At 40.1% G+C, this 18,274-nt stretch overlaps 1 protein-coding gene across 3 annotated transcripts in view; it reads right to left on the bottom strand.

The window, feature by feature from the left end:
• The window catches only part of DDI2 (DNA damage inducible 1 homolog 2), a 32,356-nt gene that overhangs the window by 3,818 nt on the left and 10,264 nt on the right, over window positions 1-18,274 (bottom strand). For 2 of the 3 annotated variants that reach the window (XM_082833956.1, XM_082833954.1), the window contains exons 3-7: window positions 15,588-15,824; window positions 13,336-13,462; window positions 10,105-10,232; window positions 6,384-6,512; window positions 1,513-1,616 (exon numbers count right to left, since the gene is read on the bottom strand). In XM_082833956.1, the coding sequence (XP_082690082.1) occupies window positions 1,513-1,616; window positions 6,384-6,512; window positions 10,105-10,232; window positions 13,336-13,462; window positions 15,588-15,824 (725 nt within the window). The remainder of the gene's footprint in view (window positions 1-1,512; window positions 1,617-6,383; window positions 6,513-10,104; window positions 10,233-13,335; window positions 13,463-15,587; window positions 15,825-18,274) is intronic. The other variant, XM_082833955.1, reaches the window with a different exon arrangement.

Raw genomic sequence — 18,274 nt, forward strand, 5'->3', positions numbered from 1 at the left:
ATATTTCAATGGGAATTTAACACTAAACATTTAAGAAAGAGTATTAGTGTGCTTGCTTAGGCAGCACATATACTAAAACTGGGACAACGCAGAGATTAGCATGGCCCCTGCGCAAGGATGAAACGCAAATTCGTGAAGTGTTCCATAGTTTTATATTACTCAGCCATAAAAAAGAACGAAATGCTGCCATTTTCAGTGATGTGGATGGACCTAGGGATTGTCATACTGAGTGAAGTAAGTCAGAGAAAAACAAATATATGATACTGCGTAAATGTGGAATCTAAAAAAAATGATACAAATGAACCTATTTATAAAACAGAAACTGAGTCACAGATGTAGAAAACAAACTCATGGTTTCCAAGGGGAAAAGGGTGGGAGGGATAAATTGGGAGATTGGGATTGACATATACACACTACTATATATATATATCGATAAGATAGATAACTAATAAGAACCTACTATATAGCACAGGAAATTCTATTCAATACTCTGTAATGACCTATATATATCGATAAGATAGATAACTAATAAGAACCTACTGTACAGCACAGGGATTTCTATTCAATACTCTGTAATGACCTATATGGGAAGAGAATCTAAAAAAGAGTAGACAGCTGAAACTAACACAACATTGTAAATCAACTATACTCCAATTTAAAAAAGAAAAAAAAGAATATTAGTGACATAAAAATGTTGACTAGATATGAAACCTTGTTGGGAAAATTTTTACTACCCAAGAGCACAATAATTGCTTCAATGAGTGAAGTTTATCTTTAAACAAATTATTAGGCTTCAGAATGGAAATATAAAAATCACTGCAAATGAAAATATTTATAAATCATTCTCCCTGTACTAAATAAACATTTCCATTCCCAACATCTTATGTACACCTTCTTCCTTAATCTCGAAGCTCTTCTCCCCAAGTATTGTCTGACCAGCTACTAAGGATTTACTAAACTTAGGCTCGCAGTAAAATCATCATTGTGTATTATGTACATCTCCCTACAAACCCATCAAAAAATTACTTGAGGCACTTCCCTGGTGGTCCAGTGGTTAAGACTCTGCACTCCCAATGCAGGGGGCCTGGGTTCAAGCCCTGATCTGGGAACCAGATCCCGCATGCCACAATCAAAAGATCCCGCACTTGGCAGCGAAGATCCCGCATGCCACAGCTAAGACCCAGAGCAACCAAATAAATAAATATTTTTAAAAAAATGTTTTAAAAAAATGACTTGAGTTCTAATCAGAAACTAAAAATTACACAAGGGAACCAAATTGTCCAGTATAGTCTCAAAACAGATGGCAAGATTCAACAGATTCAGAAAGATTTCACAAAAAGGTTCTATTTCTACTGATACAGAATTTCAAACCTTGTATGACAACATCACCAATTAAGGACCTTTCCAGGTTTGAAGTCATGCTTCTTAATTTTCCAGTATATACAACCATGATGGAATAACCATTTAACACACAAAAAGCCAACGCAAAAAGAAAGTGAAGCTCTTAATTACCTGATGCCGTTTCAGCATGTCCAGTCCCAAAAGCATGTCCATGGGCTGTTCCTCAAGTATAGAGAAGGAACACGCCAGGAAATCTCCTTCAATTTGAACCTGAGCTAAAGCACATGAAGAAAGGAAGAGGTTACTGATTTTTCCAGCAAAGGTCTGGAAATGTATCTATCATTCTGTGTCTTTCTTCCTGCAATCAGTCAAAGTCAAGCCAAAGCATGCAAACACGTGAGTTAAGGATGAAAATCCAGTAAGACCAATAATCAGGTTAAAAGCCAATGAAGGCACCAGCTCCTAAAGTGGACTGGGTAGAACTACTGCCCACAAGACCTGGCTTGATATATGATACACGCTCAGCTGGTGAGGAAAGCTGGCATTAAGAATTAAAAAAAAAAAAAAGAAAAAAAAAAAACCAAGACCAATTCCTCCAATATTAACCACCTGCTTCCTGTACACTTACAAAAGGCTTTCTAAAAGGAAAATAAAATCAGTACACTTTAAACCTTTTAAATTAAGCTCCAAGAAGTAAACTGTTTATTACTGCCTGTTATAACCAAGTTTCTTTGCTTGAAGTCTCCTGCCTTGCCTCTTTCCTCAATTACTCCTCTTATTTCATATGTAAGATGTTTTTTTTAAAAATATGACTTTGTCATTAACTATGTCTTACGAGCAGAAAAGTATATGAAATATATATATATATACTGTATATATATATTATATAAAGCATAATAAAACAAATACCCATGCATCTATTTCCCAGGTTAAGAAACAGAAAACTAAGAAGTTTCCTGTATGTCCTACTGATAATAGCTTATTCTTTGCCTCCTCCAATCCTCCCAACTATCTTGGTTTTTATGTTAATCATTCCCATCTTTTCTTACCATTTTTCTATGATTTCTAAGCAACATTTTGGTTAGTTTTGTGGTTTTGAACTATGACTTGCTTCTTTTACCCAAAAGACACTTTGAGATATTTTATTCCTGTGGGTGCACGTGACTATATTTCTTTCGTTTATACCACCCCTAAGAGTGAGTACTGTAATGTTTAAGACACCACCACTGATTTATCTATCCATTCTGCTGCTACGGGACATTTGGGTTGCTTCCAGTTTCTGCTGTTGTAAGCAATGCTAACGTGAGCATTCTTGCACTTGTCTCCTGGTGTGCCATGAGTGTCTCTAAGGTATACTCTAAAAACATACAGGGCTCTAGGGGATATTAGCTCAGCTCTACTTGATGCTGAATTATTTTCCAAAATGTTTCCAGGGGTTTTGGAAAGTTCCCATTGTTCCACATTCTCCCAACACTCAATATTATTAGATTTAAAATCTGGCAAGTAATTCTCTATTTCCCTGATTAATGAGATAAAGCAGTTTTTCACACTTATTAACCATTTGAATTTCCTCTTAAAGGGCTTGTTCAAATGTTTCTGCAATTTTTTATATACCAGTTTTTCTTACTGAGTTGGAATACATATATATTCTAAATATGAATCCTTTATTAGTTATACATGTTACTAAGTTCTTTCCTAGTTTGTGTTTGTTCACTTCCTTTAAGATGTGCTTGATGAAAAGTTCTTAATCTTAATCGGCTGTATTTATCAAATAATTTCCTTCGTATCTTTTAAAGAACCCCTTCCCTACACAAGACATTCTCCTATATTTTTTTCTAAAAGCCTGACTTTGCCTTGCACATCCAGGCCTTTAATCAACCTTGAACTGACTTTTGTGTGTGATGTGAGACAGGGTCCCATTTCCAATTCATTTTTTCCCCATGGATACCCAATCGTCCTAGCACATTTCCTAAAACTTTCCCACTGCTCCATAAGACTTCCCCTCTCATTTATCAAGGTTCATGTTAAGCATGGGTCTGTTTCTGTTCTAGTCCTTTGGTCTTGATATTATCTAGAAGGGGAAGTTATTCCAGAGTATCTTGACTACTCCTGCCATAAAGGGCCTACATAAAATTTAAAATTAACACATCAAGTCTCACGAACAAAACAAAACAATGTATTGGGGTTTTAAATGTATTACAACGACTCTGTTGACGAACGTGGGAGAACTACCACCTCCAACATATTGAAACTTCCTATCCATGGTGTAGCTCTCCTTTACTTAGACTACCCTTACTGTTATAAGGTTTTCTTGATACCTATCAAAGCCAAAGTTGCAAAATGGTACAACTTGTGCAACCAAAAGAAGGACACAAGGGACTGGTATTTTTTGTCTCCTATTATCTTCTCACTAAAAACCATGAGAAATCTAAGAACTCAGACTCTGAAGCAACTGGTTTGTGGTATTCTTACCCAATTTCAGTCCTATTGTGTCTAAGGAAGTACATAAGAGGTAAGGTATTTAAACTATCCTTATTCTATAGAAAATCAATAATAGAAAACACGGAGACTTCTAATAATAGACAAATGTATTAAACCAGGAAAAATGAAACAGATATGAAGAGGAAAACAGGTAGAAAAACTACCACTTGCAATGAAAGAAAAGTCATTTACAGTAAAAAAAAAAAAAAACCACTTTTTTATCTGCAAATTAAAGGGATAAAACTAAAAATACTTGATTGTATAAGGAAATTAACGTGAATGTTCAATCAGTGCTGGAGAAACTAGATTGGTACCAGTTAACAATATCAAGAGCCTTAAAGGGTATTCATAATCTTGGATTTAGTAGGTTCACTTATGGGAATTTTAACTAAGGGAAAAAAATCAGTTTGCACAGAAATGCACTTCCATGTTACAATGACAAAATATTAGGGGAAAAATATATCCCAAAGGTTGACCATTAAACCCATACAACAGAATGCTATGCATTTACTTAAGTGATGCTTATAAAATTTATAATGGCATTTGGAAAATGCTCTTACTTTTTCTTAAAGCAAAATATAAAAATTCTATATAGTATTATATGATCACCTTTTACAAGAAAACAATGCCAGAAAGAGATATGTCCAAATGCTACTACTGATGGATTCTCGCCTAAAAGAATTAATTTTGCTTCTTTTCACATTTCTATACTTTCAAAATTCTCTACAATGAGCAACTAATTAAACGGATAATGAAAGAAAAAAACAAAGAGAAGAACAATTCTGATTAAAGACGAAGGACTGAACACATGTATTTAACTTAACTTACTCCTAAAAAAAACCACAATAAAAAGTTGTTTTTCTTTTAAAATGTACAGATTACTAAGGCCAAAAATAATGGAGGAGATAACTGAAACACAATTTTTGAACTAGAAAGCAGATGACACTAAGGAAAACTAAGCAGCAACCCTTTTTATCCCAAGAGGCTGATGAGTTGGTTGAAACAAGTACCTCTGCAAACGGGGGTGGAGGGAGCCCAAAGCAGGAGCAGTGGTGAAGGGCTATGGAGGCACAACTGCACCTCGGGGCTCCTTCTCCTGCACTCTGCTCAGCCAGGTGACTACCGCCTCACCCCAACAGTAGACTAGAGGTTTGTTTTCTCAAGAGGGTGAAACAGAGGCTCTAGTAAGAGAGGCGGGCATGAAGGAAGACAGAGATACAACAACAAGCACCAAACTGAAAACTAGAGGGGTTAAGTGGAAGCTTACTGAGACTCTAGCCTTTTTCTCCGTCCCAACTTCCAGATCACCCACAATCAGCATGGCTACCCACCCAACTAACCTTCCAAATAGCCTTCTGGTGCCCCACTCTTCAAACATGAGCAGACACCAAGGATCACCAGACACTTGAGAAAAACCCTCTAACATGAAAGCAAACTGTACCAAACAGAAAAGAAAGGTTAGAAGACAAAGTTGAGGAAATCTCGTTAAAAACCTCCCAAAACACAATGCAAGAAGGAGAAAGAAAATAAACTAGAGGACAAGTCCATGACAGTAGATTATCCTACCTGAATAACAGACATCGCAGAGGGGAGGAAATCATTATCAGAACCATTTTTCCAGACTGAAAGGTATCTAGCCCAGTAGACGAAAAGAGATCTACTACACCCACGTACATCACTGTGAAATTTTAAAACACTGAGGTCAGAGAGAAGAACTATAAGCTTCAGAAAGGGAAAAGAAATCTGACACATAGAAGATCAAGATTCAGAATAGCGGCCAGCTTCTCCACAGCCTCACTGACAAAAATCATGACGGAAAGTGATTTCCAACATACTCAGACGGGTAGAATGTTGGGAAAAAAGATGTGTTCTGATATTTAAGGACTCAATTCACTCCTGTGCACTCCTTTTCAGAAAGTTACTGGAAGATATACTCTAATAAACCAAGGAGTGCAAAAAAAAGAGAAAAGTATGGGATCCGTATCACCCAATGTAAGACGGAAGTGAAAGGCCCCTTCAGGACCCAGATTCCAAAACAGCAGCTGTGAAGCAGCCTTGGACCACCAGTCCCGGCTGGAAGCAGCATCTTCAATAGGATGACATGTATAAGGGAGGTTTACACACTAGGTACGTGTTTAGGGATGAGTAACAACCAAAAAACCGAATGACACACACATACAAAAGACAAAAATTTCGACAAAAAATACTAGACATGAAAGGAAAAATAATCTTTTTCAATTAGATGGCTCAGCTCTCAACAGTATTTACATAGTCCTGTCAGTAAATAGCACTATAAACATGTTACTTAGAAATATGGAGGTAAGCACCAAAAGAAATCAGCTATAATAGTGGAAAAGGGGTTATCTCTAAAGAGCAGGAAACAGAAGTACATAGGGGACTGGTGTTTTTTTGTAACCAGCTAAACGATGTTACATTATAACTCTGATAGACTATAGGATTTAAAATTGCTAGGGACTGGGCGTGCTGGATCAGATGCCCCTATCCAAAAGGAATTTTTAAAGTCCACTACCCTACAAAGACTCCCAGTGCCCTGCACTCACCTAGATGTACCCTTCCAATAATCTTCTGGGTGCCCACTCCTTTGGCGATCCCTGCCCACCGACGGTCCACCAGCCTCATTATATTACACCTTTCTGCACAAGCTTGGCTCATAATGGTCATCTGGGCACCTGGAGGTGGAGGGAAACATCAGATAACAAAGACAAAATCCACATGTGTGGGAAGATAAAAAAATGCAGCACTAAGAACAGGGCAGAAAGCAAGCATACTCCCAAGCTTCTGTCTGTGTACGATTATTCCTACCTAGCGGGCTTCCTGCTACACTTAGTTCAACTTTCAGTTTTACATTGCAATCTGAAACACAGTGTAGAAACTTCACATTGAGGGAAATAACATTATTTAAATGTAATAATTAAATGATATTTTAAAACTTTAAACACAGAAAGCAAAACTACGTGGAAAGGATCTCCAAAAAGTCAAACTATGTCTACAGATGGAAACACTCAATTAAGCACTACTGCACCCTCAGATCAGTTTTCACTGAGTATCTCTAAACATCTTACCAAGTTATTTTTATTTCAAACTCTGGGACACTCTAATTTACCAGTTAAAAATACATCATGCAGTCTCTCAAAAAACTATAACTGAACTTTCCATTCTCTGCTCCAACAATTAGACCCTCTTTCCTATCAGGAAGTGGGCACTAAGGTCTTTTCTCTCCTGGTTACATACACTCACACACAGAGCTGGAGTCAGCCTGTGCAGAAGACAGACACTTCTCTAACCTTTACCTAGGGTCCTAATCTCTCCCACAGAATCTAGTTCCACATTCCTGTGTGTTTGGACATGTCTATCTCAAAGCCAATAGGTATAAATACTCTTTCTCCCCAAATAATTCTCACTTCGGATTTCTCTCTTTGCCAATGGAATCCTTTTTCTTACAACCATAAAACAGAGGCAACTGTTCACTTTCGACCCCTCTTCTTATAGCCTTCTCCCAACTCTCAAACTCAGTTCCAATCCTGTTAATAAATTCTGGGCAATTTCTGACCTTTCTTCTTCTAACCATAGCAGTCAACCTGGCTCACACTCTATCCCTCTAGCTAGTGGACAACTTCTCTGGTTTCCAATCCTTTCTGTGGATATACAGTTTAAAGCAAGGAAATAGTTCTGATCTTTAGGGGTACAGAATACTCCAGAACTTCCACTGCCTTCAATCTTCTTAAAATACCACCTTCTTCAGATCCCTTATTCATCTGCTCAAAGGTCCTCAAAGGTTCCTACTCTTTATAAGATCTTCAAACCCACATCACCACAGCCTCAGATCCCACCTCACCCTGGTCCAACTATTTCCAGCTGCTACAGACTGAATGTGTGTGTCCCTCCAAAATTCAGGTTGAAACCTAATTCCCAATGTGATGATATTAGGAAGTGGGGCCTTTGGAAGGTGATTAATTAGGTCATGAGTGTGGAACCCTCATGAATGGGATTTAGTGCCTTTATAAAGGAGACCCCAGAGAGCCCCCTCTCCCCTTCCACCATGTGAGGACACAGGGAGATGTTCATCTATGAACTAGGAATCAGGTACCCAATTTGCCAGCACCTTTTTTTTTTGGGCCGCGCTGCACAGCATGTGGGATCTTAGCTCCCCCACCAGGGATCAAACCTGCACCTGCACTGGAAGCGCGGACCGCCAGGGCAGTCCCTCTGCCAGCATCTTGATCTTGGACTTCTCAGCCTCCACAACCGGGAAATAAATCTGTGTTGTTTATAAGCCACCCGGTTTACGGTGTTGTTATGGCAGCCCAAACGGCCTCAGATACCAGCCTTATAGCCTGACTGCTGTAAACCTTCCACTTCACGCAGAGGAAGGTGTCTCCTTTGTCTCTTACTCACTCTGACCCTCCTGTAGAGTGCCCCTTCCTCTACTTTCGCTTTCTCTGAACTCTACTTATGCTTTAAGGCCCAGCTCAAGACCCACCTCCTCCCCAGCTAACTGTCCTCTCCCAGTGATCTCTCCTCTCATTCAGTTTCAACACTTCCTGTTCATATTACTCACAGATAACTTACACTTTATGGGCACTTAAACCTCTTGGCATTTGAGGAAGGTTAGAGTCAAGAAGGCCCAGAAATAATGAAGGAAAAGGGAATTTGGGAAGGCAATTCTTTTCTTCCCCCCTTCCTCACTCTACTCCTCATAAGCTAGTTATTGGTGTAAAGTCTGCAAACCCAGGATGAGAAGGGTCCCTTTCACTGCTCTCCTGCCTTTTCTTAAGACTCAGGTCAAAGCCCCAATCCTCTACCCATGGAGACAGCTCAGTTCAAATGCCCTCTCTTTGGAGAAGCCACGCCTGAGCAACCCAGTCAGAGTGAGAATGTGGTCTTTATGTTCATCCAACATGCATCTGATTTTTGCACATTGGTTAAGAGTTCTGGTAGATCTGGGGCTGAATCCAAAGCCTACTGCTCATGAACTTTGAATACCTGGAAGAGTGACTTCCCCCCTTTATATCTAAGTTTCCTCATCTGTAAAACAGGGATAACAGAACATAGCTCATAGGGATAGTCTGAGGATTAAATAAAATTGAAGATGATATACTAAGCACCTAGCATGGTGCTTGGCACACAGTAAGGGCTCAATAAATGCTGAGTGTTATATCAGGGTCTCTTACGAATTTATCTCTCACTCATAGGAGCCCTATGAAGCTCCAGTCTTACCCCCAAGCACTCAGCACAAGGTCCTGCACATAGCACTCAACAGTAAATAATCAGCAGATTTACTCCTCCCAGGAACATATGCATCTCAGGACACAAACTCTTAACAGTTGAAACCTAGCATGTGCTCAGGTATTTGTGGATGAACGAGTGGAAGAAAACCTACTTGAGCAGGGGTTTTTACTTCTCTAGGAACACACTCGTTATCTCACGGCCTCAAGAGAGATACCTAGAATGAAGGCACAAGACCACTCGATTACACTCACATGGTGCTGCCCTGTGTGGTCTTACTAAACAGCAAAGTGTTGTTACTAAGAGAAAAGGTGCCAGTTAGTACAGGCATTATCTGAATGCTCACGTGGGGAACTCTCGTCTCCTGACCTGGCTGGTAAGTTCTTTAAGGGCAAGAACCATGCCCCATACACCCTTATACTCCTCACAGCTCCTGGTAGAGTGCTGGCACACAGACCAAGCTGAAATATCTGTTTGACCTCTACTCTACACACCTCCTTCTATATATATATATTTTTTTTGTGGTACGCGGGCCTCTCACTGCTGTGGCCTCTCCCGTTGCGGAGCACAGGCTCCAGACGTGCAGCCTCAGCGGCCATGGCTCACGGGCCCAGCCGCTCCACGGCATGTGGGATCTTCCCGGACCGGGGCACAAACCCGTGTCCCCTGCATCGGCAGGCGGACTCTCAACCACTGCGCCACCAGGGAAGCCCTACACACCTCCTTCTTATAGCTCCTTATTCTAAACCCATTTACTCCCGTTTCTTATAGAGGTATCCTAGAAATTAGGATGCCAAATAAGGGGAGGTAGGAAGATAAAGGAAGACACTGCAAAATACAAAACTGGTTAAGAAATAATTAAAGAAAAACCTATTACAAAGAAAAGATTGGCAAGTGAAACAATAACCCTTGGGCTTGTTAGTTAGCTGTCCAAAGGACTACTGCCATCTTTAACGGACACCAGTCTCCCCTTCTCCCTGTGTCAGGTCAGAACGTTGGATGTAGAGACAAAGACACAAAAGATGGAGACATCACCTGAGTCAACAAAGGCTTTCACAGGATGTCCATTCACTTTGCAGTTGATATAAAGCATCACTACTTGGCCAAAACTTTCCGGAGCCTCTTCCATAGCTATTGTCATGTTTTCCTCAATGTTCTGTTGCCTGTAACAAACCAAAACCAGGCACACTAAAAACATTATTTCCATGAAGAGCAATCTGTTTCAAAGTCACAATATTAAAAACAGACCTGTACATATCTTTTCCTCCAACTATAGCGGCTGAGTCGTGGAAATGGAAATTGGTGCTCTATCCTGAAATATGTGATTTAGCAGGAGGAAGTGAGATATATAATGGGCAGAAAATCTAAAGGCATACAAATCACCTTCATGTAAAAACAATTATCTTCCTTTTACAAGCTCAGAAACAGGAAAACAAACTTCTGGAGAGTAAGGGTCACACCACTTTTTATCCTGTAGAATATTAGAATTTCATCAATGCTCCAATTTAAACTGAGGATTTACTGGGTATCTGGGTACATTTTCTATGTCCACTGCATTAAAAATAGTTTGCAGATATAATACACAGATGTTTCAACTGCTTGTGTTACATCTGCTGCTTAATTTCCAAATCTGTACAAAATTAGATTAGTTTCTAATCTGTAAAACGAGAACAATAATTTCTATCATAGGATCGCTGAGAGGTATAAAGCATCTAGTACACAATGCTAAGGTAAGAGCAGACGCTCAAAAATATCTAACTACCTGGCTGTCACTTAGAAAACTATACACACACATATGCATCATAGTTCACCTGGTCCATCAAAATATTTCTTCAAAATTGAATATATTCTAATTCTTACGTGAGAAAAGCACATAAAACGGAGTTCCAGCTTACTCCAGCATCTCATGTCTTCCTCCCCAACTCTTCTAGAAACATCATCAAAACACTACAAACATTAATTTAAACTACGGCTGGGGCCAGGCAACTTTGCTGAAGACTGAGACAATTACAGAACAGGGTCCAAGGTGGGATCAATCACAGCTGTAAGCCAGAGGCTGGCAAACTACAGCCCACTGTTTGTTTATGGGAACACATCCACACCGTTCACATAGCTGCTTTCACACTGCACTGGCAGAACTGAGTGCTACCGACAGAGACTGCATGGCCGGCAAAGCCTAAAATATTCACTACCTGGCTCCTTATGGAAAAAGTTTGCTGACCTCTATTCTAAACTGTAGTGCCGGTCCCTTCTGTAATAATACTCTAGCCCAATTGTATTGATGGCTTTATCAGCCAGTCTATAATAAAATATTAAATTTTTCAGAAAGTCAAAGGTAAACTTGTTTAATTTAGCCCGGCAAATATGCGAGCTACTATATACCTCAGTGTACATGCACCCTGTGTAATCACCGGTGTAGCGTATCAAATAAAACTGCTATAGGCGTTCTATACAATTACACAGCTTTTCTCCTAGGTCACATTATTAAATTTAAAAATAACCTAAAATTAGTTGTGCACTCCTGACCTTACTTTGATTCCAACCAAGATACATTTCAGCAAAAAATCACCTGAAATAATACCAGTTACTTTGGCTATCCTGGGCTCTATGTCACTTTACAGGCACAAGGTTTCCTCCTCTAAAAGAACACATGCATTGTCCCAGTTCCCCTACCTCACCCCTGGGAAGAAACACGAGCCTATGGATGTGCCTCGTTTCACCTCTCTTCCAATAGCTCGGTGTCATGGTCTGGCTATGATGCCTCCCCACTGCCCCGCCCACCCCTCCTGCTTCCTGGCTTGAATGCAACTGTTCTTGAGAGTTATGTCAGGCTCACTTATAGCTGCAATGCGGTCTAGTTCAGAAAACACAAATATCTTCCCATTTCTCTGCATAGATTTAACTAGCGGGATGTTTCTCAAAGATAGTTATTAGTATCCAATACAATTAATGGGAACACTACACAGACAAGAACACAAGTGAACGGCTTAGGGCTATCAATTGATTCTGGTGTATTTACATTTCTCTGATTTCAAATGTACTCAGAGAAATAAGAAACCCTTTATTTGACTTCCAAGTTAACAGTGTAATATAATGACCAAGTTAGGCTTCATTTAAGTAACCAAAGATGATGATCAGGCCCCTAAAAGGAGTAGCCTTACAGTTATTGTTCTTAGTTATACTAAGCCCTTCACAACTAGCAATAAACCGAATCTGGAATGGGGGAAAGCAACTGTTCTTTTATTCAAAGGGACTGACTGAACAGCTTCTTGCTTGTGACTAGTAAGGGGACCAAGGTTGGCACTAGTATCCTTGTACGTGCTCAGGCCCCACCCCTTAAGATTCTATCTATCTATTTATTTATGGCTGTGTTGGGTCTTCGTTGCTGTGTGCGGGCTTTCTCTAGATGCGGCGAGCGGGGGATACTCTCCGTTGCGGTGCGAGGGCTTCTCATCGCGGTGGCTTCCCTTGTTGTGGAGCACAGGTTCTAGGTGTGCGGGTTTCAGTAGTTGTGGCACATGGGCTTATTTGCTCTGCGGCATGTGGGATCTTCGCGGACCAGGGCTTGAACCCGTGTCCCTTGCATTGGCAGGCAGATTCTTAACCACTGCGCCACCAGGGAAGTCCCACTCCTTAAGATTCTGATTCATCAGATTTGGGAGTAAAGCCTAAGCACCTGCATTTTAAAAAGCTTCTCATATGACTTTAATGCTGCCCCAGGTGAGAACCATAGCACTAGAGAATCTGGAGCTGGAAACCAGTCCTGCAGTCAGTTTATCTGCTGAGCCCAGTACAAGAACTGTGGAAGGAAACCGGACTTAGGACTATAAGGTTCCTCGTTGTACAGTTTTCTCTAATTCAGTCATGTCCAAGCCCTGAATTTAATCAGGGCTCATGCATTATGTCTAAGGAAAGAGAGTCCAATCAGTTTGAGTAGCCAGCCTAGTAGTCTCACCAAACTGGGGGCTTCTGCTCAGTCCTGGGGTCATCTACCTGGAGTTGCCTTAATAATGTGCTGTGGGCTAGTCAGGGAGTCTTTATCAAAATTTTAGAAAGTCATTAAATTAGGTAGCCGTATTTTTGTAATGTTGAATCAAAATGCAAGGAAAATGGAAGAGGAGAGAATAAACTAGAAGACTGAAGCTACTACCTCAGATGCAAAATAAGGAATCTACCTCAAAGCAGACGCCCAACAAATACAAGATCACCTGGAGTTTGGGAACCTAGATTCTCTAAACCTTGCTCTTTGGGCAAAGGAGTCATTACCTTATATCTTCTTCTATCTTTGCCTGAGCTTCAAGATCAAAAGGGTCCGCAGAAAAGAGACGAATCCTTTCTTGCTCTCTCCGGGCTCGGTCCTGCTGCTGCTCCACCAGGACCCTAGAAAATTTCTCTGCAAGAACAGTGGGCAAAATCTTAAAAACCATTATATTTTCATTCTTTATTAGTATTTTTCCACACTGAACAATTTCTCAAAATACAACTGTAAGAGATGCAGAAAGGATGGCTAGAAATCATTTAAAATGAGCAATTAACGTTTACTTTCTATTCTCTGCAGAAAAGATTACTTCTAAATTTAGCGTAAAGAAATAATGTATCTGCTGGGGCTTCCCTGGTGGCGCAGTGGTTAAGAGTCTGCCTGCCAATTCAAGGGACACAGGTTCGAGCCCTGGTCCAGGAAGATCCCACATGCCGTGGAGCAGCTAAGCCCGTGCACCACAACTGTTGAGCCTGTGCTCTAGAGCCCACGAGCCACAACTACTGAGTCCACGTGCCACAACTAATGATGCCCGCGCGCCTAAGAGTCCGTTCTCTGCAACAAGAGAAGCCACTGCAATAAGAAGCCCGTGCACCACAAAAGCAGAGCCCGCTCGCCGCCAACTAGAGAAAGCCCACGCACAGCAACAAAGGTCCAACATAGCCAAAAATAGAAACAAACAAATAAATAAATTTATATATATAAAAAAAGAAATAATGTATTTGTAGACATCATCTCAGAGACGATGACTTTTCAATTTAAATCAGTGTGGCAGATAAATGATGCTACCCCTCCCCTCCCCACTGCCCTTATTATCCTATTACCTAGAAATAGAAGAGAGCACTACTATCCCTCTTTTCCTCTTCTACTTTTGTTTCCTTTACAACACACTCTGCCTTAAAGCAGATAAATTATAAGCAAACTACTGTTTGTCTATATTACCCGATGGATAGGAAGCAGGAAAATTAGCAAAGAGAAAACACTGCTTGCTATAAGATGGATGTATGTTACAAGAACCACCTTTATTTGCTATCTTGTAAATGTGAGTACATTCAAATGTATAAATGTACAAGTGCCATCATCATGGTCTTTGGCAAGATACGCTGCATAAGACATTAAAGAAACCAAAATAATGGTCATATGAACTAATACACACAACAGGGATGAATCTAAAAAACACTTAGTGAAAGACGCCTGACACAAGGGAGGACATACTATATGATTCCATATACATGAAGATGAAAATTAGGAAAAACTAACCTCTAAGTATCAGAATACTGGAGCCTATAAGGGGAGGAAACTGACTAGAAGAGAACATAAGGGAGCTTTCTGGAGTGAAAGAAATGTTCTATATTGTGATTGGGGTGCTGGTTACATTAGTTTGTCAAAACTCAATGAACTGTATACCTAAAATCTAAGTATTTCTCTGTAGGTAAATATTACCTAAATTTTAAAAATGGTTATTGAGGAATAGGTTATTAAGTGTCTGTTATGTTTTAAAATTTAATCAGTAGGGTTTCATAAACCCAGGAGTAAAACTGGAGAAATGTACAGAGAAAACTTTATTCATAAAGATGGCTAAAAACAAATGTTCTGTTAAATACAAGAATGGCTAAAATATAGCCCCAAATAAACTGTTGGTGACAACCGCACTACTGTTAAATTTAGGGTGAATGAGAATAAAGGGGTTGCACTTTGCCAAACAGGCTGATGGCCCTGGACCTGTTTTCCTGGAATGAAATCATTTTAACTGGCATCAGCTGGTTAACTGGTACTCTCTTTAACTGAGGTTCTAACTAAACAGGTTAAAATATCAGTACCTGGTCATTACAAGATATTATCTGCAGAAAAAGAAAAACCACACACACAAAATAACAAACAAAAAAACCCCTGAATAGCTATGCTGTACACCTGAAACTAACACAATACTGTAAATCAATTATACTTCAATTAAAAAAAATCTGTACCTGGGTTATACACTGCTAAAATGATTAAGGAAAAAAAAAAGAAAGGAAAGGAAAACAAAGGTGCTGGTTGAGCTGCTTCAGAACTCTACATAGCCCTAAAACTGTCACTATTGCCAGCTAACTCAGCCTTTGACATCAGCACTAATTTACCTCTCACAGACCAACTGATATGTTCAATACAACATGCGACACAGTGGGCTGAACACACCAGTTGCTTGAGTTTCTCCACATTTGCTGTGATACAACTATTCACCTCAGGTCAGCTTGACAGCCTTCACATTTCATAAGCTTACCAAGATCTCCACTGAGCAGAGCATCTGCCAAGGGTGGATTGCGTTCCTTCAACAAGGACAGCTCATGGGGGTTGGCCAGCAACATGTCTCGGAGCAAGGCTGGATTGTCCAGGCCCTGAGGAGATGAAGCTACCTCTCCAGGAGATGAGTGGGACTGCTGTGCTCCTGCTGGCTGGCGCTGCCGGGTGTTTGACGTGCCAGGCACAGCTATGCTACGGAAGTCTATTCGGGGTAAGTCTGTTGGGGAAAATCGATTCGAAGTTTACTTCAAATGACTCCATAAAAACAAGTATTTGAAGGAAACAGCAGATTTGCACATATGTGGTATGCAATAGTAGTAGATGGTAATCACAGACATTCCGAATGCCCTTTCCCTGGTTCTTTCTCATGCTGACCTTGAATACAAAGATTGCAGTCCGAGAGTGAATAGGTAGGAAAGAATAGAAAAACAGAGGGTTGGGGAGTAGAGGTAGGGATAGGAAGACAATGGTAATAATCCCAAATTCTTGGCTTATAAAATATCCCAGGATAATAAGTTTTTACTTACTTATGTCTTTAAAAAAGCAAAGCCAATCTCAAACATAACCACGTAAAGCTCGATGTGGTTCTTAAGAAAAATCCTAGTCTGCTTTCACATATGCTCCAAAGAGCCCTGCCACCTTGGGTAAAGAATACCACACATATCACGTGAACAGCATAAATGTTAGATGTTAACTTCTACAAGTATGTGCCACACTTATTAGTTCTTTGAATTTACACTTTCATCTGTGCATCACTGCTAACTCTTCTCATACCCTGGAAAGCTAGTAGATGTAATCATTTCACGGGAGAGAAAAAAACAAGAAAAGAAACCTGCACAGGTTCTCAGTGCTCAGTACACCAAAAGATTTAACAGGTTCACAGGCCACACTCCCAGGTTCCATAATCCAAGGTGAGCTGACCTTACTAAAGTGAAAGGAAAATAAAAGGGAACCTTACCTCAAGGACCCACATATTATATGATTCCATTTATGAAATGTCCAGAATAGGAAAATACAGAGACTGAAAGTAGACTGATGGTTGCCTAGGGCTAGGAGGCATGAGGGCAGATGGGGAATGACTGCTGATGAGTACAGAGTTTCTTGTAAAGATGATGAAAATGTGCTAAAACTGATCATAGTGATGGTTAGGCAATTCTGAATATACTAAAAATCAGTGAATTGTACCCTTTAAATGAGTGAATTGTATGGTAGTGAATGATATCTCAATAAAGCTGTTATTGAAAAAAAGAGTTGTATTTTTAAATAGGAAAAAGAAAACAAAAAACATAAAACCCTAGGTATAACCAGAATGATGGGCTAAGACTGAGTGAATCCACATTTCTTCAACCCCAAAATGTATCTGATGATTGCACCTGCTCCAAGTCTGGGGCTGTCCTGAAGCCTTTTGGACTTCAAAGAGAAAAAGAAAATGCTTAAACTCAGGAGTAAGGTTTGTGCCTCTTAGCACGGGTTCAAGTAGGCACTTTTCTTCAAACAGACCTCTGCTGGCAGTGTGTGTGTGTGTGTGTACGTGTACATGGACATGAACTTTGAACCAATGAAAAAGTGAAGTGAATAAGATGATCTTTGTGAGGTAGTTAATCTAGGTCAACCAGCAAAACATATATGGGTGGGTCTTCCTTATGGGTTGAGAAATTTTTATCTCAACCTTGTTATACTTATCTTGAGAGTCCACTCACTTCGGAATAATTTTGAAAAACTTGTTTGTTTACCTTATAGATCAGAATTGCTTCCCCTCCCCCACCTACTGGCTCTCTTGTCCCTGTGGCACAGCACAGGAAAAACAAGAAACAGTGAATCTCAGAACTAACAATTTCACCAAATTAACCACAGGAAGATTTGGGCTTTACTGATTGGCTTATGTGAACCCCTTCCCTTTCTAAAGTTTAACAGCAGCCCCAAGGGAATAATGTAATCTGGATCTGAAAGTAACAGGGCTTGATGGTGTCTTATAGCTCCAGTTTCAGGCTGAATGGAAGCACTGTGTTCTAAACTGGAGTCGGTCATCACCCAGACACCTAAACTCCTTTGAGTATCAGAAGCAAGCTATGGACCCTCTCCCCATCAAATGCACAGATGCCCACACAATTCTGCACACTATTTCAAGGACACAGACACTTCCTAACTCCCAATGCACAGATTCTAGATGTAGCATCTAAGATAAATAACAGTTTCTTTTTACATGATTAACAAAGATGGTGGGAAAGAACCAGGATTTGGTGGTCAGCTGCTTAAGGTTCATAAGGCTCAGTGTAACGGGAAAAGCACCAAGCTTTAAATCCTGTGCCTTCACTTACTAGCTATGAAGATATGATTTAAAAATTGTCAAGAGGTATCTCTTCCCTACTAAAGTTATGAGATGACCTGAAATGTGGGTGCAAGTGCCTGGCTGATTGTAAAATGTTCAGCAAAGGCCTATCACTGAATGCCAGACACAAAGCAGCAAAAGTCAGCCAGGAAGCAGAGGCATATGCAGCGTCTCAAGTCCTTCTCAAGGATAAAATGATCACTGATAACAACAGAAGCTAATATTTACTGACGGCTTGCTATGTGCTGAAGGTTTTACATGCATTATTCTCCCATCAACCCTAGGAATTGTGGTTAATTATAACACACATCTTACAGATGAGGAAATGGACTTAGAGT

Source organism: Leucopleurus acutus (genome assembly GCF_964270905.1).
Source record: "Leucopleurus acutus genome assembly, chromosome: 2".
Classification (NCBI taxonomy): domain Eukaryota; kingdom Metazoa; phylum Chordata; class Mammalia; order Artiodactyla; family Delphinidae; genus Leucopleurus; species Leucopleurus acutus.